Genomic DNA, 26554 nt, shown 5'->3' with positions numbered 1-26554 from the left:
TAGAGGGGTAGTACTTTTCAAAGGTCCCGGGACTTTCAGGGGTCAGGGCCTGCAATGCTGAACGTGTCTGATTGGTAGATTAACCGCAGTGAGTCTTCTCTCAGCCCACCGTGAATGCGTCGCTCCTCCCGGTGTTCCGGTTTTAAAAGTGACCCTGTATACTGGAGACCTTCAGCTGAACATGTCAGTGTTTGTGGAGTTTACACAGCTGTTGAAACACAGAGGGAGTTCCTGGGAATGAAAACTAGTTTAGTTTTTATTAAGATTTTAAAATATCCTCATCAGATATTTAATGATCGTCCAAAGACGTTTATGAGGAATGCATCCGGCTGAGAGTCTCCAGTTAACATGGTCGCTGTTTAAACCAAAACACCAGCCGATCTCTGCCACGGCTTTTTGAGTTCAAAAGGATTTTAAAGCCGTGTTGAAACGTCTTTGCTACTCGTGCTTATCTCCTCTCACGTGTTGATTCATTCATTGCTTTTTCCATGTTTTTAACCACAGGCGCAAAATTTTCACTTTTTTCATGTTTTTCTAATTTTGGAGCACAATTTCAAATTTCAGGAAAATGTATTTTTTCGACAGGCTCCGAGTCAACTTTTTTGTCAACTTTTTTGTCAATTTTTTTTTCAAATTTTTTTTTCAAATTTTTTTTTGTCATTCATTTTTTTCAAAAAAAAATTCAAAACTTTAAAAAAAAAAATTTTTTTTTCAAAAATTTTTTTTTCAAAAAAAAATTTTCAAATTTTTTTTTTCAAATTTTCTTTTTCGAAAATTATTTATTTCAAAAACTTTTTTTCAAAATTTTTTCTTCCAATTTTTTTTAAAATTATTATTATTATTATTATTTTGTCATTTTTTTCCAAAAACCATTCCCAGTCATTGTTTGTCCATCTGTGATTCACTTGATTTCTCTTTCTTTCATTAGTTTTTATTTGTTCTATCTTTTTTGTATGTGTGTGTACTTTTCAAAAGAAGATGCTGTGATTCTCTTGATTTAGCAGCTTGTAACAGTAGTCTTCTCTCAGCCCACCGTGAATGCGTCTCTCCTCCCGGTGTTCCAGTTTTAAAAGTGACTCCAAAGACGTTTATGAGGGATGCATCCGGCTGAGAGTCTCCAGTTAACAGGGTCGCAGTTTAAACCATAACACCGTCCATCTCCTCTCACGTGTTGATTCAGTGAATCCATCTGTGATGAAATATAGCACCATCTAAAACAGCGCCAGCTGAGTCTCTTCATGCTAACAGGCTAACTGTTGTGTTGCTCATAATGACACCTGCCTATCCATCTGCTTCTATGTTGTCATCTGTGATGAATGGCATTCCTCTTTGTTTTACTGCCCTCTACTGGTCTGGTGGTGTAGTGCATTTACTTTTTTTCTCCATACATCACTGGCCTGAATTGCACAATCTACCCAGGACTTCAGTCCTTGGTCGAAACCCAGACAAGAATGGGGGCACAGGAACCTTCTGGGGGGCTAAAAGACCCCGGAACCCTTGTTCCAAATGCACATTATGCCGACCTGTTAGTGAGGAGAGTTAGCGGTCTAGTGGCTGTGACAGAGGGCAGAGCAGAGAGACACACAGAAGGCAGGAAAACTGTGACTTTTGCAACTTCTGCAAAACATGTGAGGCTCTTCTCTGATTTTGAAATAAAAAGTTTTCACATTGATGCTTTTGGATTAGTTAAGGGTGTTTTATTGAGTTTTTAAGTCTGTCTCAAGCCAGAAGAACAGATCCGGTCTCATCTGTTGGGGATGATCGTCTTGCTTGAGAACCTTGTGGAACCTCAGGACACTCAGGATAAGTTTAAAGAGAGTTTCATTAGTTGAAGTTATTGTTGTGGAAACTCTTAGTGACGTTTTAAGGAGGCAGCACTGATTCTTTTTTTAGGTCACACACTCAAGGACCACCAGTTTATCCACACACTGCTTTGTTCTCCAATGATCCGACTCACAGACGGGACCGCTTTAAGGAACGGTCTCACAAACATGTTTACAGACCTCTCTAAAGGTGAACTCCTCCGAGACAAAGAGACTGGACACAGAGAAATCGGGCTGTGAACTCTTGAAGTTGTCCCCGCGGCTCCCCGTTCGCAGCCGTGTTGTTCCAAGTCGAGGAAAGCCGAGCACAATGAGGCCGAGGAGGAACAGAGAGCTGAACTTGTCACCCCCGTGCTGCCATTCTGTTTTAAGGTCCCTGTCGTCCCCCTCTGCTTATTTACGTCCTGTAAACTCCACTCAACCCTCTTCACGGGAAGACCTTGGCTGAACAAAGGCCTGACCCCTCGGTCAGCGGGGTTACGACCGCGTTGGCGCCGAGGGCTGCGGCGATGCCAACCGTCATCGTCTCCTCACGCCATCCCTGCCCCTGCCATGTCTTTCCTCCCGGACTCTCCCCTTCTTTAACAGTCCTCTCCCCCTCTCTCTGTTTCTGACCTCTCTTTGCTTATTTTTCTTCTTGAACCTTTTGTTTCTTGTTTTCCTTCTTTTTTGTTTCTTTGCTGAGTTCTTGTCACTCGTCACCTTTTGTACATTTCTGACTGTCCTCTTCTTTCTCTCTCTCTCTTCTCTCTTCTCTCTTTTTCTACTCGCTCTGACTCTCCTCACACCTTATCCTTTTATTCCTAACTTTTATTGCCTCTCCCCATCTCACTATCACACCTTTAACCTTCCTCCTCTCTATCTCCATCCCTCCTCTCCCTCCTCTCCCTCCACCTCTCTCTTAAAGTGGTTCAGCTCTTTGTTTCAGGGTGTGTGTGTGTGTGTGTGTGTTTGTGCGTGTGTGTGTGGTCACATCAAAGCTGGCATTGTGCTTTGCGTCCGATGATTTTTACAGAAAGCAAACTTTCCAGAGGGCGAGAGGGCGCAGGTTTTTTTCACTCTGATCGTGTTTGTGACCTTGTGTCTTTGTGTGTCTTTGTGTGTGAGTGTGTGAGTGTGTGTGTGTGTGTGTGTGTGTGTTAAAATGGGTAAAATTGTCACTGTTTTGTTCTCTTGAAGACGGAGGATGTGGGCAGAGAGGAAGCAGTGGAATGTGGGATGGTTAGACGGACAGAGGGATGGATGGAAAGAAAACTTTCTGATGAAATAATGAAGTGATGAAGAAGATCTTCCTCTTCTCTTTTACTCTGTCTGTTTTGATCTCTCTATCTCTCTACCATGTCTCTCTCTCAGTTACTCTACAGCTTGAAAAGTGTGCAAAAATAAACTTTATAGAATGAGTTAACTTTAAATGAAACATTTACATAAAACAATTCTATCTATCTATCTATCTATCTATCTATCTATCTATCTATCTATCTATCTATCTATCTATCTATCTATCTATCTATCTATCTATCTATCTATCTATCTATCTATCTATCTATCTATCTATCTACCTACCCACCCACCCACCCACCTATCTACCTATCTATCTATCTATCTATCTATCTATCTATCTATCTATCTATCTATCTATCTATCTATCTACCTACCCACCCACCCACCCACCTATCTACCTATCTACCTATCTATCTATCTATCTATCTATCTATCTATCTATCTATCTATCTATCTATCTACCTACCCACCCACCCACCCACCCACCCATCTACCCATCTACCCATCTATCTATCTATCTATCTATCTATCTATCTATCTATCTATCTATCTATCTATCTATCTATCTATCTACCTACATACCTACCTACCTCACTACCTACCTACTTACCTACCTACTTACCTACCTACTTACCTACCTATCTACCTACCTACCTACCTACCTACCTACCTCACTACCTACTTATCTACCTACCTACCTATCTATCTACCTACCTACCTACCTACCTACCTACCTACCTACCTACCTACCTACCTACCTACCTACCTACCTACCTACCTACCTACCTATATATCTATCTACCTACCTACCTACCTACCTACCTCACTACCTACCTACTTACCTACCTACCTACCTATATATCTATCTATCTATCTATCTATCTATCTATCTATCTATCTATCTATCTATCTATCTATCTATCTATCTATCTATCTATCTATCTATCTATCTATCTATCTATCTATCTATCTATCTATCTATCTATCTACCTACCTACCTACCTACCTCACTACCTACCTACTTACCTACCTACCTACCTACCTACCTACCTCACTACCTACCTACTTACCTACCTACCTACCTACCTACCTACCTACCTACCTACCTATCTATCTATCTAATCTGTTTGTTTATTTATTGATCATTATTTATTTAAGTATTTATGTATTTTTTTATTACCAGAGATTAGAGATGGCCCTGAGAGCGCTTAAAAAAGGCAGAGATATTTTACTGCTTTTCTTCTGGTGGTTGCGTCATATACTTCTGCTGTGATCTGGCACTATATAGGAAATAATATTAACTGAACATCCAAGGGGGGCGGGTGCCGCTGTTGAAGGGGCGCGCCCCCCCCCCCCAATATGGTCCCTTTACAAATAAATCAAATAAATATAATGGTAGGGTAAACCCTGCATTATGTTTACTCACATCCTGTCCTTGATTTGAAAGAAACTCACATTGTTTCATTTGTATTTATTCTCTAAGTTACTTTTTCCATAGTAAGTTCTCTACTGTTTCTAAACACTGGTAAACCTTGGGGGGTTCCAGAAGAGAGAGAAACAGAAGAGAACAGACATTTAAAGATATGATCATGAGCTTTAAGAAGAACTACTGATGTTTTTCACAATGTTTTGACAAGATACATTGAAATCTTAAATTTCTAATATGAGCCCTCTACGTTTTGTTATTTTCATCCGGTCTGATCGCACAGTTTGTGTCTCTGCAGGTTCCAGGAGCTCATGACCTGGTGGACTTCTCTCCAGTGTACCGCTGTCTTCATATCTACACTGTGCTGGTGAGTTCATCCTCTCATTCTGTCTCATCTCCATACCTCTTTCTATTCCCTCCTCACTAAAGCAGCCTGGTTGATGAGCAGATCAGTCCTTCTTTATCACCTCTAATATGAACAGCGTTCGACTGTATGCAGATGATACGACGATTTTTCCACGTCACATCAAAGAGTCTCAACGAGTGATACATTTGATTGCGAGACGGATGAGTTTCACCATCAAGACATGCTATAATGAGATATGTACAGGGCCAAATCAGCAATGACCGCCTCGTCCACAGGGGGCGCCAAACTGACACAGTAAAGGTCCCTCAGAGGAGCTTTAAGGAGAGAAACCACACGGCTCCTGTTCAGAGGGGCGAAGTGTATGTGATGCTGTAAGAGGAGGCCTCCACTTGAGCCTGGCTTCACTCCAACCGGCCCACTGCTGTGTGTGTGTGACTCTGTGTGTGTGTGTGTGTGAGAAAGAAAGAGATTGCGTCTGTGTGTGTCTCATCTCAGGGAGAGTGAAAGCGACATGGGTGGAGGTGTTGACTGGGCCATGACGGGGTTAGATGCACATTTTGGGTTCTGTGTGTGTGCCTCAAGGCTTGTAGGGGCCACGACCGGGCCAGGAGGGTCGGCTGTTTCTGTTTGTGTGCGTGTGCGTGTGTGTGTGTGTGTGTGAGGCTCTCTGGCGAGCGAAGGGGGACAGGAAGTGCATGAACTTTGACAGGAAGGAGAAAATGAACGGGAGAAAAGAGCGATGGAGGGAGCAGAGAGGCGGAGTGAGGTTAGAGAGAGGGTAGAGGGGGCGACGTGAGAGAGAGACTCAGGCTGGGAGTTTAAGGGGGAAGACGAGAGAGAGGTCACAAAAGTTCAAAGGGGTAAGAACGGGGGAGACTTTGAGAGAGGGAGGAGAAAGAAAGACGACAATGCAGGTCAGGTCGGAAGCAAATGATGGGTTCGGATGTGGAGCGACAGAAAGATGGGAAAGGTGAACGAGAGGGATGTGAAAGGATGACTTGGACTTGAAAGAAGCATTGAAGTGGTAGCGATAAGGATAGAGGAGATGAAGAGGAAGGTCAGAGGTGAGCGGAGGGGCAACAGGAAGGTGAGAGGAGAGAGTGAATAAGCTACAGAGCGATAAGGAGGAGGTCAGGAGGAGGTGAAAGGGGCAACAACAGGAAGACGAGAGGAAAAACACGACGCAGAGGGAAGGAGAGAGAGGAGAGGAGAAGAAAGATGGAGCAGAGGGGGGAAAGGAAAGGAGTGTGTTCTGTGTCGGGGAGGTGTTGAAAGGTCTGACCTCTTCACCTCTGAGGTCGCGTTTCTTCAGGGGACCTCACACAGATTTACATTCATGTTTCTCAGGACTTAGCCCGACCTGAACCAAGTAGTGTCCTGATTTATTCACACATGCACAAACTCTTTCAACCTGACTTTACCCAAACTTTAAATCATGCAACTTTGAACCTAGCAGAGCGACATGGGATGAGATGAATAAAAGCATCTAATGTTGAAGAAGGAGAATCATTTTCTGCACAGACGTCTGTGTGCAGGATGCCTTGACTCTATATGTAGAAACTGTCCTCATCATGGAGGTCTCTTGATTTGTCCGCCAGAATTTCTATCTTATTTTTGCCATTGGAACTTTTATTACGTTATAACAATGACTAAAGTTCCAGCAATGGGAGCGTGTGACCTGATTTCTCTATTATTTTTGTGCAATTTGGAATTTTTGAATTTTGAAAAGCGGTCTGTTCTACGACGCTTAGATTGGACTTCCTCCATTTCTGCGTCTGGTCTGTCTCCGATCTGCTACAGTCCAGCTCCATGCGCTCTCGTCCATCAACACCTACTGGTTGCGTTTTCAGAACACATCACGGAGCAGGACCGCCGGACAGCTGGAGTCATGTGACCGAGGTTTTCCCCGCTGTAATCACTGAATCAAGGATTCTCCTCCTCCTCCTCTCCTCATCCATGTTGTCTTTCTGGTCCTCTGAAAACCTCTGACCTGTTGACTCCAGGCCTGGCTCCGTTTACGAGTTCTTCTTGCATGTGATACCTTTGTCGCTGGATCTTGTGAGCCCTGTCGCCTTGAGTTGCGCCATGCTTTAGGACCAGCTCCAGTGGTGTCAAGTGTTTACCGTCAGTGTCATGAGACCGGGAGGTGCTGTTGTTGGCCTAGCGGTCTAACACAGGACATCCACCAGATCTGTGTTCGGTCCGGCACCGTGCTCTCACGTCCGTCAACACCCACCGGTTGTGTTTTCAGGACGTCGCAGAGAGCAGGACCGCCGGACAGCTGGAGTCATGTGACTGAGATTTTCCCTTGGTAATCCCTAAATCAAGGATTCTCCTCCTCCTCTCCTCATCCATGTTGTCTTTCTGGTCCTCTGAAAACCTCTGACCTGTTGACTCCAGGCCTGGATCCGCTCATCATGACTTTAGTTTGTTGTTGTAGTTAAGTGAAATACGATCTGGTGATAACACAGAGTGTTTTATCCTGAAAATTAACAGGATGTTTTCATTTTGTTTTGGTGAAACCTGACTTCCTGTCCCGCTCCATCTGCTCTGTTGAGAATGATGCGTCGTGCTCCGGCATCCGGCAAAAACAGAAGTCTTGTGTATCTGATCCGGAGGACTCTGACCTGCCGGATCAGATACACAGTCGGAATGCAACGAGTGGATCCAGTGGAAGTTAACACATTGACTAGAATAGAAACCAATTCTGTAAACCCAGAAAGACAACATGGATGAGGAGAGGAGGAGGAGGAGAATCCTTGATTCAGTGATGACCGCAGGGTAAAACCTCGGTCACATGACTCCAGCTGTCCGGCGGTCCTGCGCCGTGCTGAGTTCTGAAAACGCAATTGGTGGGTGTTGACGGATGAGAGAGCACGGAGCTGGACCGTGGTGGATCAGAGACGGATCGGACATGGATCTGGTGGAGGTCTGATGTTAGACAGCCGCATTTTTGGGCTTCTTTTGCAACCAGCAGTGAACGATAAAAGACTTCTGGCTGACTGTAAACTAGAGAAGCGAGGATGGAGTTGTTGTTTTGGAAAGGACGTCTCAGAGCCTCACTTGAATGAATGTGAATGTGTTTTTTTGGGCGAACACACACACACACACACACACACACACACACACACACACACACACACACACACACCTCACACACTCCACTGAAACCATTTTATCCATTAGGGTGGTGTTGCGGTTTGATGGACAGGTCATTGGGCAGAGACGTAGATTTACCGTCAGAGAAGAAATCAAGAAAGTCCAACACAGTTTGTTGAACTGGCTCGAGGCATTGACTGGAAAATAAGGAACACACACACACACACTCGGACACACACACACACACACACACACACACACACACACACACACACACACACATCCAGACACACAGTTGTATTGTTAAACGAGAATGACTCGGCACGCGTAACAGTTCAATTTATTTTTCTAGTAAACCTGGATTTGAAATCCCGTTTGCAATCAAGACCTCTGCTTTCTCCAAATCTTTCCCTTCCATCCATCCTCTTGTTTTCCCCCGCTCTACCTCCACCTCTCTATCATTCTCTCCTCCGTGTTTAAAGTCCAGGAGTTTCCAGCCGGAGTCCTGAACAATACTCCTTTGTTACACCAACACACACACACATGAATACACATGAATACACACTGTATTAAGAAATCTGCAGAGTTGTGATGAGTGTAAACACGAGCCTGGAGAGGAGAGGAGGATTCTTAGAGTCTAGGATAGAGGGCGCAGTTGTAGTTGCATTATTCTCCTCACTCTTTGTACAGTTCATCTCTTTGTTTATACTGCATTAAATAGAACACACACACACACACTCACACACGTAACCTCAGCCCTGCAATTCACCTCTGTCCTCTCTCTCTGGGAGAGCGAGCACCGTTGGACGAGGAGTTCAAGGCCGTGTGTTGCAGCCTGATTGTTGAATGCACATTGTTCAGCTGAGGGTCAAACTGGGAATTAAAGAACAGTTATGTCACTTCATCACATCAAACATAATGTCGTTCCAAAACACAGTTTTATATTTCTACCGTCCTCCTCATTGTTTTGTTTCTAACTCTCTGATTTGAACGTCCAAGGGTCGAATTAAGGGTCAAAGATCGTAACCTATTTTTGAATTTGTGACAAATGGAGAGGTTGCAAAGATAGTTTCTTGATCATGCATGACATCTGATGCAGGGATACATGTTTAAGAGAGTCTTTTATAAATTGAAATAATAATAAGAATCTTTATTTATATGGTACTTTTCAGAACAGGGTTACAAAGTGCTTTATAAATAAGAAAGAAACTAAAAGACAGTAAAAGAGAAACGTGAGGAAGACAAATAAAAGAAACAAAATCAGAAATATACTGTAAAAATATAAAATCATGGAATCCTGCCAGTGATACTGCCTGAAAAAAAAATACAAATTAAAAAATCTGGATCAACTTTCTCCAATGTTAAAGCTGGGGTTGGTAATCAGATTTAGATCCACTTTTTGTTATACTGGTTAAAATGATCTTTATGTCCTGATGGCAATCATTAAATAATGTGTTCTTAAAAAAGAGTGAAAAAAAGCTGCTATCTACAGACGGAGTAAACCTGGGAAAACACCAATCACCGTTTTTTGGCTCCCCAAATTTTAAACCAATCAAATCCCGTCCAGCCGTTCTGCCCTCCTCCTGCGCGTACATTTCCCCGGCGTTCACTCCTCCGAGTCCCCGTCTCCTGCCTCTACTTCCCCTGACTCTATTTACTGCCCCTCTCGCTCGTCCTCGGGCCTGTCCCCTCTGACCTGATGAGGTGCTTTACTCAGGACTGTAGTCCGGATCAGAGTCTAAAAAGCTCTCACCAACTTCAAGAACTCACCAAGAACTTCTCCTCTTGTCTCTCCTCTCTCTCGCTCGCACACTCTACACCTCTCCTGATGCCTTCACTGACCGTCAACACTGTAGGAATTAAGAGCATCTACACTGAACAGGTTTAACAAACAGTAGAGCTGTTACAGTGTTATATATGTGTTATAACTTTTCTCCTGATATCGTGTCACCGGTACAACTGGATAATGCTAGCATGATAGTTGTGAGTGCTAACAGCAGCCATGTTTGTTTGTGTTTTTAACTTTCACTATGATAATGTTTTGGTGAGGACCGGTTTTGAATCAGTCACCATCATATGGTCGAGAATCAGCGGCGCTTGTGCATGTGAGCGGGGGGGGCGTCGTTTTGGAGGAGCTCCGAGGGAGGAGGGGAGGGGTTAGACGGAGTCATGAGGAAAAGCTACATTCAAATTCATGCTGGTTTTCCGAGACTACCAACCCCAGCTTTAAGTATCCTGCCTTTGACCTCGAGGTGCCCCATGTACGACTGCAGAAGTATGCTGGTATACTCGGAGTGTTTAAAACATGAATGAAGTCTCGGTGACGTCACTCTTTGGTTTCAGTCACTTTCACTTGAGGTCAGCCAGGTATTGGGGGGGCGAGGGCATGCAGGGATTTGTAAGCGAGGAGGAGGAGCTTATAGGTGATGCAGTACTTAACAGGGAGCCAGTGGAGGTGAATGAGAGTGGGGGTGATGTGCTGCCAGGGCTTGGTGTGCGTGAGAACCCTGGCAGCTGAGTTCTGCACGTATTGGAGCCTGTCTAGGGCATTGCTGGGTACCCCGAACAGGACTCCATTGCAGTAATTCAGCCGGGTGGTAATGAAAGCGTGGATGAGGGTCTGGGCAACTGAATCTGAAAGAGATGGACGCAGCAGGGAGATGTTCTTGTGGTGATAGAAGGCAGACTTTATGACTGATTTGATGTGTGACCGGAAGGAGAGGGAGGAGTCAAGAATGACACCCAGAAGAGCTATTCAGAACAAAACTGTGTTGTGCACCAGGCTGCAAACATGTTGAATGTGTTTAAAAATGGCGTCTAATAATGGGTGTCGATGGGGCCTTGTTGGCATTTGGAGTCAGCCGTGGGTGACAAGTTCATCACACTTAGCTTCTTTTTTTCAACATCAGGGGTTGCCGCTTGGGAGCGCTGTGATATAAAAGCTGCTATTTATCACAGTGTATTCATGTGTTCTTATTTTATCTTGTTAAATCTACCAGTTTGGACCTGAATCCCAACATTTAAAGACACATTTCCTCAAGTTTGGTACCATTAAATAGTGATAAGATCTGAGTCTTTGTGACATTCAACCAGCATGTAGAGTAACTCCACTTTTTATTCTGGGTTGGAATAACTTGGCCAGAATACAGCATGGTGTGTTTCTTGGTCCTTCTCTTTATTGCCTCAGTTAAATGGAACCAAAGCCCAGTTTGAGAACACACAAAGACCTGTTTGTTGAAATGACCGAACGTCTCCAGATCTCACCGACGCCTATCAGAGAGATAACGGGTCTTACTCACCACCCACATACAGGTTTCTATCACAGCGTAGACACACTGTATGAGCTCTGGTCAGTAGGTAAGAGTCCTATCATGTTATCTGCCAACTCTCAGCCTCTTATCTGAGGACTCTGGGTCCTGGTCTGGACCCTTTATAGACTGGGAGTTTCTCCCACACAGCACAGAGAGAGGGGGATAAGATAGAGAGAGAGAGAGCTTCTGTGTAATGGAAGGAAAAGATAGGAGGTCGAGTTTGGAGAGCTGGGTCTGTGTTGGTTTGAGTTTTGATGTCTGCCTGGTGACGCCAACCAGGGTTGGTCATCAGAGACACAGTGTTGGTCTTCGCCAATCAAAGTTTGGAGCCACGCCCAAGAAATAACCAACGTGTACAAACGAACGCATGAACCCCTCTTCCTAATCCGGTACCCCGTGGATCTGCTCTCACCCTCACTTTGTGTTCTAGGGTTTGCGTGATGTGTTTGAGAACTACTACAGAAAGCAGAGGAGGAAACAGGCCCGCCTCGTGCTGCAGCCGCACTCTAACATGGTATGACCCCGCACACCTACAACTAACTACACCTGTCCACTCCCAGCACCCACACACAATCCCCCAGAACACCTCCCAGTTAATCCAGTGATCATTAACCAGTTTAATCTTTAATAGGAGTATCAGGAAACACATATACACAAAGAGTTGTAATACAGGAACTAGTTTTGTATCTAACTGTTGTCATGTTTTATTCCTCCCTTTGCTTTTTGCTTCCTTTTTGTCCCTCTTTGACATTTGTAGCATGAAACCCTGGAGGGATACAGGCGGTACTTCAATCAGATTGTTGGGTAAGTTTCTCATCTTCTTCTTTTTGTTTTCTTTACAGTAAAACCATTCTATATACTTCTGACACACATAAGTGTTACTTTCGCTTCCCTTCAAAAAAAAGCTCTAAAAAAGATGCATGAGGTGAAAATAACACCAACTTCTGTGAGTAGCAGGCCCAGCTGAGGCCAGAGAGAGTGACAGCTCATAGAGGCAGGCCTTTTATCCCTTCTGAAGGCCCCGCCCAGCTGGGCAGGTAACTCAGTCTACCCCTCTCAGCTCCACTCACATGCCTTCTCCAGATACCTATAAGCCTGAAGAAACACATGGAGACTGAAACAAACATGACATGCATGCAAAGCGGGAGGGGTCGTCACACCCCCGCCCTTGAAATGGGAGTTCTGACCAGGATCCCCCAAAAAGTCAACACACCAAAAACCCCAAAACACTTTTTTTTAGTACACTCTGGAATATCAATGTTAAGCTCTGATATCTGCAATACAAGCTGCAGGCTGCTTTAAATATGGAACCTAATCCCTCAAGCTGACTGCCTAACCAATTCTAGCTACCTCACTCAACCCTGGTCTTCATACAGATCAGTGGTAGGATGGATTAAGCACTGAGCCTTGCAACCCGGTTGACCACCAGCCTTCTGATTGACACCTAGACAGTTCTGGAAGTGCCCCCCAAACAAAGCTCTAGCCCAGGGGTGTCAAACTCATTTCAGTTCAGGGGCCACACACAGCCCAAATTGATCTGAAGTGGGCCGGACCAGAAAAATCATAACATAATATGTTTGTATGGTCTTTTTTGCCATGATGAGTCTCACAGTGGGCTTTTGCTCTTTAAAGGTGACATGTCATGCAAAATTGACTTTTTAATGGTTCTCTACCTGAAATATGTGTCCCTGTCTACAAACCCCCCGAGAATGAAAAGAATCCATTCTGCCCCTGTTCTGATTTCTCCACCTTTCTGTAAATGTGTGCTGAAACGAGACGTTTCAGACTTCAGTGTTTTTGTTACGTAACAACAATATCCGGTCTGTCACGGAGTCAGAGCTCGGAGCTTGTTCAGCCCATAGACTGTATAAAATAATACTGAATCCCTCCTCCGTTTTTCATTACCTGCACACATGTGTGCTAACAAGGAGCTTAGGAGGGAGGCATGCTGTTGTAGGCTGTCTTAATAAACACAAAGGTCGGTTTTACTCCCCACGTCTTCAGATTTGAAGATCTAGTGGATGATTTTTATTTATCATTGATAAGTGCTAGCGCTAGTTAGCATAGCCACATAGCTACATGTCTTAGCTGTAGCTGTGTACCAAGACACACGTCGACATACTGATAAATAAAACAACAAGAAACACTAAATCTGTGACCAATCCTTCAGAAAGGTCCTGCTGCAGGCGCCTCTCCGTCAGGATGAGATTCTGGATCAGATTCAGAGGGTTGAAGTAACGTGATCTATGAGCAGCCGTGTATATTCAGCCAACATGTAAACATTAGATCAACGTGCTGGAAAGCCAAGGCACATCCACTTCCTGAGGGGGCGTGGTCAGAGAGAAAACAGAGTGTTCTGAGGAGGACTGAAGAAGAGGGTTTTTCAGGCAGACCAAAATCTGATTTCAAAGTGTTTTTTTGAGCATAAACTTTAAATACATGTTTTGGGGACCTCTTAGACCAATATATATTGATGAAAAAAGCGTGATATGTCACCTTTAAGGTTCCAAATCGCATGGCAGCAGTAACCTCTTTTGTGGAAGTTCAAGAAAACACTAAATATACAAACAAGTTGACACAGTAAAGATGATTTATTCATGCAGCTTTAAAAATAGACCCTCAGTTTGGCAATTGCTGATTTATCAGGCCACTTGCAGATGAAATTAGCATGAAACAGAACATTTTCATTCACCATAAAATCTAAACATTGGCATCTTTTATCAGCATTTTTAACAGATGCAGAAAATATATAAGGCCCTCTTCCTTAGTAACTTTTCTAGTGACATCTTTCTCTCTCTCTCACCGAGTCCTTAAACCTCGCCAACGCCTGAACGGTGTCGTGCTTTGTGGTTACTTTGTGTCTGTTTTCTTCAACTTGGTAGATGTGTCGTTGACTCAGCTTCTCTTGTGTTTTAACATCCCTTCTTCGCTTCTTCGCTGTTTTACCCCCCTTGTTCTCAGCCATTAACGATGAAACTAAAGTTTGGTCTCCTCCATGTTGTTTACCGATGCTAGCGGAAAGTGATGTTTTTGCCACAGTGTCAACAGGCGGAAGTGACATAAACAGTTCAATACATGTCCCATAACTCCTTCAGAGATTGATGTGATGTGTTACATGTGATCTAGTTGTCTCAAGCATCATCACAAGGTTTCGACCAATCAGAATCAAGTATCAAACACAGCCGGGGGAGAATGATAATCATGTTTTGTTAGCTCTTCTTAAATCTTGGCAATTTTGTGTCTATCACTCCCCTCGTCCACCCTTCCCCCTGAGTCCTTCTCTCCAAACATTCACCCACCCATTCTTACATGCACGTTGATTCTTCACCTCCACCCATCCATCCATCTCTCCGTCCACCCTTTGCGAGGCTGCTGTGTAACTTGGCAGCAACCCGAGCGAGAGAGCGAAGGAGCGCTCGGCAGTTAGCGACACCTCATTTCATTTTCTTTGAGTGACTTCTGACTGTTTGACATCTCTCCATCTCTCTTTTCCTCCCTCTGTTGTTTTTTTTCCATCCTTTTTTTTTTTTTTTTATCCCTCTCTGGCCAAACTCACCCTTCCCCTCATTTTACTTTTCCTCTCATCCATCACTCCATCCAATTCTCTCTCTCTGCTGCACACACACACACACACACACACAGCAGTGAGGATTGATAGAGTGTGTGTGACAGTGGTTGGCTTATTGCTGTTATTCCTTCTGTCTGTCTGAGTCCAGCAGACACTTCTATAAACACTGCCAAGGCTGGACACTGACACACACACTGGTGCACACACACACACACACACACACACACACACACCCTCAGGTCTGTTATTCCCATTCAAACATTCGGAAAGTGCCATCCTGTGTCTCTCACACATCGCTCTCTCTCTGCCATCCAGTCATCCGTCCTCCCTCTGTTTCCCATTCATCAATCCGTCCCTCCAATTATTCCCTCACTGGTAACCGTCCGTCTGTCCTTTAATAATTGAATCCTTCATTTCCTTTTGTTCCCTCTAACAGCCGGGCGGCCCTGTAATCAGAGCTGCCGCGTCCGTCTTCGTCCACTTGTTAGCCGGGCGGTGTGTTTGCACGGTGCAGATGGATGAGAGTCTTTAAAATCTTTGTGGTTCTGAGCTTTAAACACAGAGAAGTTAAATTAAATGTTTCACAGAGGAGGTCCCGGTTAAGAGTTTCAGCTCCCAATCCTCATCCGAGCTACCACTGATACTTTAAAGTTCCTAAATCACACGTATAATATGCAAAGTGCAAACTCAGCTGATTAAAATCGATGAATTCAAAGCTCGGACATTTAAAAGCTCTTCACTATATCCAGAAAACCTCCCTTCAAAAGTAACCTCAAGCTTTATTAAAGGTGACATATCATGCAAAATTGACTTTTTAATGGTTCTCTACCTGAAATATGTGTCCCTGTCTACAAACCCCCCGAGAATGAAAAGAATCCATTCTGCCCCTGTTCTGATTTCTCCACCTTTCTGTAAATGTGTGTGAAACGAGCCGTTTCAGACTTCCGTGTTTTTGTTACGTAACAACAATATCCGGTCTGTCACGGAGTCAGAGCTCGGAGCTTGTTCAGCCCATAGACTGTATAAAATAATACTGAATCCCCTCCTCCGTTTTTCATTCCCTGCACAAATGTGTGCTAACAAGGAGCTTAGGAGGGAGGCATGCTAGTTGTAGGCTGTCTTAATAAACACAAAGGTCGGTTTTACTCCCCACGTCTGCAGATTTGAAGATCTAGTGGATGATTTTTATTTATCATGGATAAGTGCTAGCGCTAGTTAGCATAGCCACATGGCTACATGTTCGTAGCTGTAGCTGTAGCTGTGTACCAAGACACACGTCTACATACTGACAAATAAAACAACAAGAAACACTAAATCTGTGACCAATCCTTCAGAAAGGTCCTGCTGCCTTTCTGGTAAAGGTCGGTTTTACTCCCCACGTCTGCAGATTTGAAGATCTAGTGGATGATTTTTATTTATCATGGATAAGTGCTAGCGCTAGTTAGCATAGCCACATAGCTACATGTTGGTAGCTGTGTACCAAGACACACGTCGACATACTGATAAATAAAACAACAAGAAACACTAAATCTGTGACCAATCGTTCAGAAAGGTCCTGCTGCAGGCGCCTCTCCGTCAGGATCAGATTCTGGATCAGATTCAGAGGGCTGAAGTAACGTGATCTCTGAGCAGCCGTGTATATTCAGCCAACATGTAAACATTAGATCAACGTGCTGGAGAGCCGAGGCCACACCCACTTCCTGAGGGGGCGTGGTCAGAGAGAAAACAGAGTGTTCTGAGGAGGACTGAAGAAGAGGGTTCTTCAGGCAGACCAAAATCTGATTTCAGTGTTTTTTGAGCATAAACTTAAAGACATGTTTTGGGGACCTCTTAGACCAATATATGTTGATGAAAAAAGCGTGATATGTCACCTTTAACAAACTGGACATCCGGCAAAAATAGAAGTCTTGCGTATCTGATCCGGAGGGCTCCGACCTGCTGAATTAGAGACGCAATGGAGCGGATCCAGTGGAAGTTAACACATTGACTAGAATAGAAACCTATCAGACATGGATCTGGTGGAATTTGGCATCACTGTAGCTGATGGGTTCCCTGATTGGTGTGATGTCATTGTAATGTAATTTTTGTTGCAAGGATTAAGTTTAGAGATAGAATACGGTACGAAAGGAAGTTAATTAAAGTCCACCAAGGTGCTGGAAACAAATCTCAAACAAAATGCATTTGTGTGTCTAACGGCCAAATTCCACCAGATCCATCTCCGATCCGTCACAGCACCAGATCTGATAGGTTTCTACTCTAGTCAATGTATTAACTTCCACTCTGATCCGGCAGGTCGGAGCCCTCTGGATCAGATACGCAAGACTTCTATTTTTTATCAGATCCGGTGCCGTGACGGATCAGAGACGTCACTCCTGCATTTAGCATGCACCCAATCCTCCACAAACTCAACTTTGACCTCCTGATACGCATTATACCACATTAACTGGCTTCACAGCATTGATTTATCTTCTTTAGCTTGTGACTTTCATCCAAATTCAATGCATATATTTGACAGAGTCACAGAAAAATAGGAGTTCACTAAAGACAGTTCTGAAAATACCAGAGACGAGATTTTAAAGATTCAGTTTGTTTGGCTTATTCTCCATGAAGTGCTTGCTTATCCTTGCAAAAAGTAGATGGTGCAATGAATTGATGTAGTAAAGATGACAGAGTTGCAAAAACCATGATAGAAACATGCCTAAAGTATGTAAGTATTTCCCATCCCAGATCAATCGAACAAATGACGGCAGATCAGGACCGGTAGAGAACAAACAAAAGGAAAACGGAGCTAGAGGAGTAGAGACACGTTCAAAGATTTAAGTCCCAAATTTGTAAGATCATAAAGTTGCAAATTTGCAAAAAAATCACTGTAAGAGTTTGTCAGGGATTCTTGTCTCCTTTCACTTTCATCAGTCACTGCTTTTTCTTGACCTCACAAATTTCCAACTTGATAAAATCCAAAATCTGCAACTTTAGTCCCTTCAATCTTGGAGTTTCTGTATCAGAGTATAGGAATTTAAAGGTGACATATCATGCTTTTTTCATCAACATATCTTGGTCTAAGAGGTCCCCAAAACATGTCTTTAAAGTTTATGCTCAAAAAAACACTTTGAAATCAGATTTTGGTCTGCCTGAAAAGCCCTCTTCTTCAGTCCTCCTCAGAACACTCTGTTTTCTCTCTGACCACGCCCCCTCAGGAAGTGGATGTGCCTCGGCTGTCCAGCACGTTGATCTAATGTTTACATGTTGGCTGAATATACACGGCTGCTCACAGACCTGCGTTACTTCAACCCTCTGAATCTGATCCAGAATCTGATCCTGACGGAGAGGTGCCTGCAGCAGGACCTTTCTGAACCATTGGTCACAGATTTAGTGTTTCTTGTTGTTTTATTTATCAGTATGGAGATGTGTGTCTTGGTACACAGCTACGAACATGTAGCTATGTGGCTATGCTAACTAGCGCTAGCACTTATCCATGATAAATAAAAATCATCCACTAGATCTTCAAATCTGCAGACGTGGGGAGTAAAACCGACCTTTGTGTTTATTAAGACAGCCTACAACTAGCATGCCTCCCTCCTAAGCTCCTTGTTAGCACCCATGTGTGCAGGTAATGAAAAACAGAGGAGGGGTTGAGTTGTATTTTATACAGTCTATGGGCTGAACAAGCTCCGAGCTCTGACTCCGTGACAGACCGGATATTGTTGTTACGTAACAAAAACACGGAAGTCTGAAACGGCTCGTTTCACACACATTTACAGAAAGGTGGAGAAATCAGAACAGGGGCAGAATGGATTTTTTTCATTCTCGGGGGGTTTGTAGACAGGGACACATATTTCAGGTAGAGAACCATTAAAAAGTCCATTTTGCATGATATGTCACCTTTAAAGGAAGTTTGTCCTTGCCACTGTAACTTGCTAAATGCTGCAAAGTGCTCTGCTCATGGTGGATTAAGATGAGATCAGACTGAGTCCTGTCTGTAAGATGGGACTGGATCTGATCCGGTCTTGATGTTGGGTCTTTGTTAATAATAGAACATGGAGGACGGTCTAGACCTGCAGAAAGTGTCAAAATAGTTTCCTATTTGACTTTGTGCAAAACTCCAAACTGGCATTGTTACAGTCCCGGTTCTGTGCAGGACTTTCTCCGTTCTTATTTGAATGTTTCATGAACTTCGCTCCCTCCTTGTTGTGTTTCTCTCCAGCTTCTTCGTGGTGGAGGATCACGTCCTTCACACCACGCAGGGCTTGGTGAACAGAGCGTACGTGGAGGAGCTCTGGGAGTTGGCGTTGTCTAAAATCATCGCGGCCTTGAGGACACACTCTGTAAGGACACACACACATCTGAACACACACTGCACAGAGACAGACAGGAGACGTTTAACCCCTTTGACACACTCCTCTGTCTCCTCAGTCGTACTGTGACAACCCGGACCTGGTGCTGGACCTGAAGAACCTCATTGTCCTGTTTGCTGACACACTGCAGGTACGTTTTATCCCATCCCTGAGCTCTTGTTAACATCATGCTGTATGAAAGTCGGTCCTGTCTTTCCTCCTTTATCCTCCTCTCTTCAGATATGTTGGCAGATTCCATGTAAGCTTTGAGCGATCTGACCCCCGAGGCTCATGAAACTCCTTCAAAGCATGTTTTGTACTTTCAAAAAAATGGACGCCTGCCAGTCTCTGAAGAAAGACTTTCTTTCTTGATTCCCGAAGTTCATCATGAAGCGTCACGTTCCTCTTATTTTCTGCTGTGTGTATGAGCTAACCTGGATGGAGTGAGTGTGATGGACGGAGGGGGATGTGGGTAGAAGGAACATTCAGAGATGAGTGAGAGAGGACGAGGGAGGAGAGGAGAGGGGATGGATGGCTGCTGTGATGCCCAAAAGTCATCTAAGTGGAGTGATGAGGTGACGGAGGACGGCTGAATTTACCTCTTCTCTCCTCTCTCCTTCGCTCAGTGTGGGCTGAGGAGGAGAGTGAGGGCCAGGGAGGAGAAACACAGAGAGGGGAGGAAGAGTCTTTTAGAGCAGGGGTTCCCAAACTTTTCAGCCCGCGACCCCCAAAATATAGGTGCCAAAGACTTGTGACCCCTACTGTCCCTCCAAGTGATTAAATGTTGCTTCATACTTCAAAATGAGTTTACCTACATAATGAACTGTTAGCTAACCCTAACCCTAACTTAAAGCTGGGGTTGGTAATCAGATTTAGATCCACTTTTTGTCATACTGGTTAAAATGATCTTTATGTCCTGATGGTAATCAATACATAATGTGTTCTTAAAAAAGAGTGAAAAAAAAGCTGCTATCTACAGCCGGAGTAAACCTGGGAAAACACCAACCAATCACCGTTTTTTGGCTCCCCAAATTTTAAACCAATCAAATCCCGTCCAGCCGTTCTGCCCTCCTCCTGCGCGTACATTTCCCCGGCGTGCACTCCTCCGAGTCCCCGTCTCCTGCCTCTACTTCCCCTGACTCTATTTACTGCCCCTCTCGCTCGTCCTCGGGCCTGTCCCCTCTGACCTGATGAGGTGCTTTGCTCAGGACTGTAGTCCGGATCAGAGTCTAAAAAGCTCTCACCAACAAGCAGAATAATTAATGACGTTCAGTAAGTCCTACAGAAATATATATTTATTGTAGCGTCCGTCCGGACGCTGTAGTGATGACGAGCCGATTGGTGAACACGTTGATCTTTAATAACCGGTCACTGTCGGCCGTTACCACGACAACCAACAAAACAACAATCAATGTTTGAATGAATGAAGAACTTCTCCTCTTGTCTCTCCTCTCTCCCGCTCACACACTCTACACCTCTCCTGATGCCTTCACTGACCGTCAACACTGTAGGAATTAAGAACATCTACACTGAACAGGTTTAACAAACAGTAGAGTTGTTACAGTATTATATATGTGTTATAACTTTTCTCCTGATATCGTGTCACCGGTACAACTGGATAATGCTACATGACAGTTGTGAGTGCTAACAGCAGCCATGTTTGTTTGTGTTTTTAACTTTCACTATGAGAATGTTTTGGTGAGGACCGGTTTTGAATCAGTCACCATCATATGGTCAAGAATCAGTGGCGCTCGTGCATGTGAGCGGGGGGGCCGTCGTTTTGGAGGAGCTCAGAGGGAGGAGGGGAGGGTTTATCGGAGTCATGAGGAAAAGCTACATTAAAATTCATGCTGGTTTTCCGAGACTGCCAACCCCAGCTTTAAGGAGTCATCTGGCAACAAAGAAAGGCAGAAAACTAATGAAATGTACTTATTTGCAGGGTTTTATTTCAAATGTAACTACAAATTTTGTCAATTTTTTTACAATAATGGGTAAGATAAGCAAATTTAGATTACTTAAAAAAAAAAAAATATAGAAGACATCTCGCGACCCTCCATGGTGTCCCTTGACCCCTCAGGGGGTCCTGACCCACACTTTGGGAACCCCTGTTTCAGAGGATGAAGTTGACGATTGCCGAGCGTTGACGTCACACTTCTAAAAAATATCTACTTTGTAGAGGTGCTGAGAAAGAAAAGTTGATGTTTTTTTTTAGACTTTGTTGAAAAACCCAAGAAGAAGACTCTAAATAAAAATCAAACATTTGACTCTTTGTTAAATAGTGTCTGGTCCTGCTTGAGGTTTCTGCCTGTTATTCCCTCTGTTGCTCACATTATAACTGCAGCCACTATTGGTCCCCAAACAATACACATAACTATTAGTCTTCAACTATTAAACAGCTGCCTCGACTTGCGGTCTCAGCAGATGTGTGTCTAACATGAGTCTGGTCCTGCTGGAGGTTTCTGCCTGTTAAAGGAAGTTTGTCCTTGCCGCTGTAACTACAAGAAAAGGCAATTTTAGATCAACTTGTTTTATTATTAGCCGAGCTGGCGTCGTGTGCTGGTTTAAACCTTAGCATAGTTGGATGAGAGACTGCACTGATGAGCACATGACATGTCTTTCCTACTTGCACACCTCATGCTTTGATAATTAGCTTTTTAGTACCAAGTAAACAGACAAAAAGAGACAAGAGATCAAGTGTTCACGAGGCGGAGAAGGAGCCTTTTAACAACACTTCGACTGAGCTCCCTTGTCTCGTAGGTTCCTGTGGATCTCTGCTGTAGACGTCAGACTCCAGCTGCTAAAACTCCTACTATCTGTCCCCCCACTATCATCTCTCTCTCTCTTCATCTCCCTCTATCCCTCTCTCCAACACGGTCTCAGCAGATGTGTGTCTAACATGAGTCTGGTCCTGCTGGAGGTTTCTGCCTGTTAAAGGAAGTTTGTCCTTGCCACTGTAACTTGCTAAATGCTGCAAAGTGCTCTGCTCATGGTGGATTAAGATGAGATCAGACTGAGTCCTGTTTGTAAGATGGGACTGGATCTGATCCGGTCTTGATGTTGGGTCTTTGTTAATAATAGAACATAGAGTACGGTCTAGACCTGCTCTGTTTGGAAAGAGTCTTCAGAGAGCATTTGTTGGGATTTGGAGCTATATGGATGCAGATTGATTGATTGAATACGGAGGCAGCAGTTGTAGCTCAGTCTCTTGAGATTTGGCTTGGGAACCAAAGGCTGGCCGGTTCAAGTCCCGATACGGATCACAGTATGGAGGTTGGACTGGTGCCAGTTTACCTCCAGGGCACTGCCCAGGAGCATCTTGACAAAGAACCTAGACCGGCTCTGTTTGGAAAGAGTCTTCAGATTTTGTTGTGATCTCCCTCCTCTGTGTCTCTCTGTCTCTCTAATCCTCCTCCTCTGGTTTGTCCTCCTGCAGGGTTACGGTTTCCCCGTGTCCCAGCTGTTCGACATGCTCCTGGAGATGAGGGAGCAGTACGGAGAAATCCTGCTCAAGAAGTGGAACCTCACCTTCAGGTACGGATCACAACCTTTCAGCAGAAGAAGAAGAATGTGATTGCAGAAGTGGTACCATGTGCATGCTTGGGCCTGTTGTTCTGCAGCGTGTTCACGAGTGTGTGCCGCCCTGAACCCGCCCGCTTTCTAGTCAGAGGGTCAGGAGGGCAAACCGTGTTTGTGGGAAACTTCCTCGTCCTGGTTTTGAAGTTTTACGACCAGCCAGAGAGAGGAAGTGCTTTAAAACAAGTTTTCCGGAACATTCTTTGCCCTTAAGAATGGGTACTACCCTTACAAGCCTGTGTGTGTGTGTGTGTGTGTGTGTGTGTTACATTTCATGTGTGTGTGTGTGTGTTTGGGGCTTTTACATGCCATTGTTTCACCATCGCTTTTTTGTCCAATGACACCAGAGGGACTTGCAGCGAGAGCAGACAAACAAACACACGCTCCCTCTCTCTCTCTCCCCTTCTCACACACACATAAACACACACCAACACACACTCTGGGGAAGCCGCAGGAATGTTGTGTTGTATTGTTGGAGAGGGAGCGCTCTCCGGTTCACGGCCTCTCCATGGAACGCTGGAACGTCCGAAACTTTGGAGCGCCAGCGAGAAACAGGGGTGGTGAAAGAGGGGAGGGGAGGGGGGGGGGCGAGAAAACCACAAGTATTAGAATGACCCCCAGTGGGATGATTGTTTATATATATGTGTGTGTGTGTGTGTTTGTGTGTGTGTATGAGAAAGAGAACAAGGCTGTCGACTAGAGAAAGAGGACATTTACCTGTGTCTCTTTTTCCTCCACAGGCAGGTGTTGGATCAAGACAACTTCAGTCCTATTCCTGTCACGACAGAGCAGGAGTTCAGACACTACAGCGCCCAGTTCCCCCTTCAAGACCCCGAACTGGAAAAGGTAGAGTGATAGAAGACGAATCAGAAAGAGAAACAGCAGATCAGGATACTGGAAATGAACAAAAATAGGAATCTAAGAGAGTAAAAACACGACTGAACAGCTGTTTCAAAGTCATGTTAGTGAGATATTAACCCTCTGTAAGCTTTAAGAAAAAGTTGCGTGGGTGCAGACTTGGCCTACTGGTTAAGTTGCGCGCCCATGTACTGGGAGGCCAAGGTTCAAATCCAGCCTGTGGCTCCTTTCCTGCATATCATTCCCCCACTCTCTCACATCAATAAAGGTGTAAAAGCCCCAAAAATATTAAGAAGAAGAAGAAGAAACATACTTTATTAAGGGGGAAATTCAATTTCATGTTATTTTTGGTCATGCACGCACAGTTTGGTGTATATACTTACACTGTTATGCACAAACATGCAGTGGACATGCACTTTGGGAGAGATGTTAGAGTGAGGTTGCTTCCATCAACCAGCGCACCCCAAGCAGTTGGGGGTTTGGTGCCTTGCTCAAAGGCACCTCGGCAGTGCCCAGGCAAGTGAACCAGCATCTCTCCAGCCACCAGTCCACTTGCCAAACTTAGTCAATGCTGGGAATCGAAACGGCGAAATAAATAAATTAATTAATTAATAAAATAAAAAAGTTGTGATAAAGGCCTTAAAGCTGGGGTTGGTAATCAGATTTAGATCCACTTTTTGTCATACTGGTTAAAATGATCTTTATGTCCTGATGGTAATCATTACATGATGTGTTCTTAAAAAAGAGTGAAAAAAAAGCTGCTATCTACAGCCGGAGTAAACCTGGGAAAACACCAACCAATCACCGTTTTTTGGCTCCCCAAATTTTAAACCAATCAAATCCCGTCCAGCCGTTCTGCCCTCCTCCTCCTGCGCGTACATTTCCCCGGCGTTCACTCCTCCGAGTCCCCGTCTCCTGCCTCTACTTCCCCTGACTCTATTTACTGCCCCTCTCGCTCGACCTCGGGCCTGTCCCCTCTGACCTGATGAGGTGCTTTGCTCAGGACTGTAGTCTGGATAGTAGTCAGAATAATTAATGACGTTCAGTAAGTCCTACACAAAATATATATTTATTGTATCGTCCGTCCGGACTCTGTAGTGATGACGAGCCGATTCGTGAACACGTTGATCTTTAATAACCAGTCACTGTCGGCCGTGATCACGCCAACCAACAAAACAACAATCAATGTTTGAATGAATGAAGAACTTCTCCTCTTGTCTCTCCTCTCTCCCACTCACACACTCTACACCTCTCCTGATGCCTTCACTGACTGTCAACACTGTAGGAATTAAGAACATCTACACTGAACACGTTTAACAAACAGTAGAGCTGTTACAGTATTATATATGTGTTATAACTTTTCTCCTGATATTGTGTCACCAGTACAACTGGATAATGCTAGCATGATAGTTGTGAGTGCTAACAGCAGCCATGTTTGTTTGTGTTTTTAACTTTCACTATGAGAATGTTTTGGTGAGGACCGGTTTTGAATCAGTCACCATCATATGGTCGAGAATCAGCGGCGCTCGTGCATGTGAGCGGGGGGGGCGTCGTTTTGGAGGAGCTCCGAGGGAGGAGGGGAGGGGTTAGACGGAGTCATGAGGAAAAGCTACTTTCAAATTCATGCTGGTTTTCCGAGACTACCAACCCTAGCTGTAAGGCGATCAAAAATGGGCATTGCTTTAACCTGATCTAAATATGTCATATATTGATGAATTGATCCAATTTGTTTTTTAATCTTTTAATTAACTTCAGTATTATTGAGACATACTGAATATTCACTAATATTATAACTAGCTCTTTGATTACAACTAGTTAACCCTCTGTAAGCCTTTGCCCATTTATGGTCATTCTCAATTTTTGCCTACTGTTTTTTAATGTTTTTTTTTAACCTAGGGACATGATAATGGATTTTTTTTGGGTCAATTTAAATCATTATTACACACATATGATAGGTCTATTGCCATCCAGTGTACACAGTTTACAGACGTTACTTGTATTAGGACAAAAATGTCAGCATTGAAACCAGTGATGCACCGAAAAATCGGCCACCGCAAATTTTTTGCCAAAAATGGCCCAAAAGTGCATTTTCTGTTTTCGGCGAAAGACTTTGATCACCGAAACAACACGGATGTGAACCAAACCACAGGGAACTAAAATTGTGATTTTTTACCATTGAACACCAGTTTGCACCATTTTCTTAGTTTTCAACCTTTTGCCAAATTCATGCTACTCTCCTTTTGTCCACTAGGGGCACAAATCCTAGAGTACCTAAGGGCAAATGGGTCTCATTAATACTAAAGTTAATTAAAATATAAAAAAGAAAATTGGAACGATTCATCGATATATGACATATTTAAATCAGGTTAAATGCAATGCCCGTTTTTGGTCGCCTTAATACCTTTAACGTGACTTTTTTAAAATATGACATTGCATGAAAAAAAGTCAGGTCATGAAAATCACATATGTCAGCCTGTGTTGATTCAAATAAAAAAATGTTTATTATGCAGGAGATAATCAACTTTTTATGTATTTTGACACCATGAATTTCCTCTCTCTGGAACTTTAAACATGAGGTTCCTATTGTGCACAATCTCACTTAATCCCTGCCCTCTCTGCTCTGTTTGCCCCAGCTTCCTTTCCCCAAGAAGCTTCCTTTCTCCGAGTTTGTGCCAAAAGTCTACAGCCAGCTCAAAGAGTTCATCTACGCCTGCCTGAAGTACTCTGAAGACCTGCACCTCAGGTACATCCAAGCACCACCTGATCTCTCTAATGTGATGACTCCCTGCCTGTGATCTTTGTCTGCATGTATACAAGTGTGTTTGTTTTCCTGTTTGTGTGAGCGTGTGTGCGTGAGTGTGTGTGTGTGAGTGTCCATGGGGGCTGGGAACCAGAGAGGTTTCATTGATCCGTG

General features: G+C 44.0%; 1 protein-coding gene across 1 annotated transcript in view; it reads left to right on the top strand.

The window, feature by feature from the left end:
* exoc6b (exocyst complex component 6B) overlaps window positions 1–26554 on the top strand; it is a 134445-nt gene that overhangs the window by 32757 nt on the left and 75134 nt on the right. Inside the window, exons 8-15 of the mRNA XM_034676475.1 lie at window positions 4829–4897; window positions 11738–11821; window positions 12065–12111; window positions 19080–19200; window positions 19289–19360; window positions 22643–22740; window positions 23523–23628; window positions 26274–26383. Coding sequence (XP_034532366.1) covers window positions 4829–4897; window positions 11738–11821; window positions 12065–12111; window positions 19080–19200; window positions 19289–19360; window positions 22643–22740; window positions 23523–23628; window positions 26274–26383 — 707 coding nt within the window. The remainder of the gene's footprint in view (window positions 1–4828; window positions 4898–11737; window positions 11822–12064; window positions 12112–19079; window positions 19201–19288; window positions 19361–22642; window positions 22741–23522; window positions 23629–26273; window positions 26384–26554) is intronic.

The sequence above is a fragment of the Notolabrus celidotus genome, chromosome 23, assembly GCF_009762535.1.
Source record: "Notolabrus celidotus isolate fNotCel1 chromosome 23, fNotCel1.pri, whole genome shotgun sequence".
Taxonomy (NCBI): Eukaryota; Metazoa; Chordata; class Actinopteri; order Labriformes; family Labridae; genus Notolabrus; species Notolabrus celidotus.
Note: the sequence above shows the minus strand (reverse complement) of the source record. Positions and strands in the feature narration are given on the sequence as shown.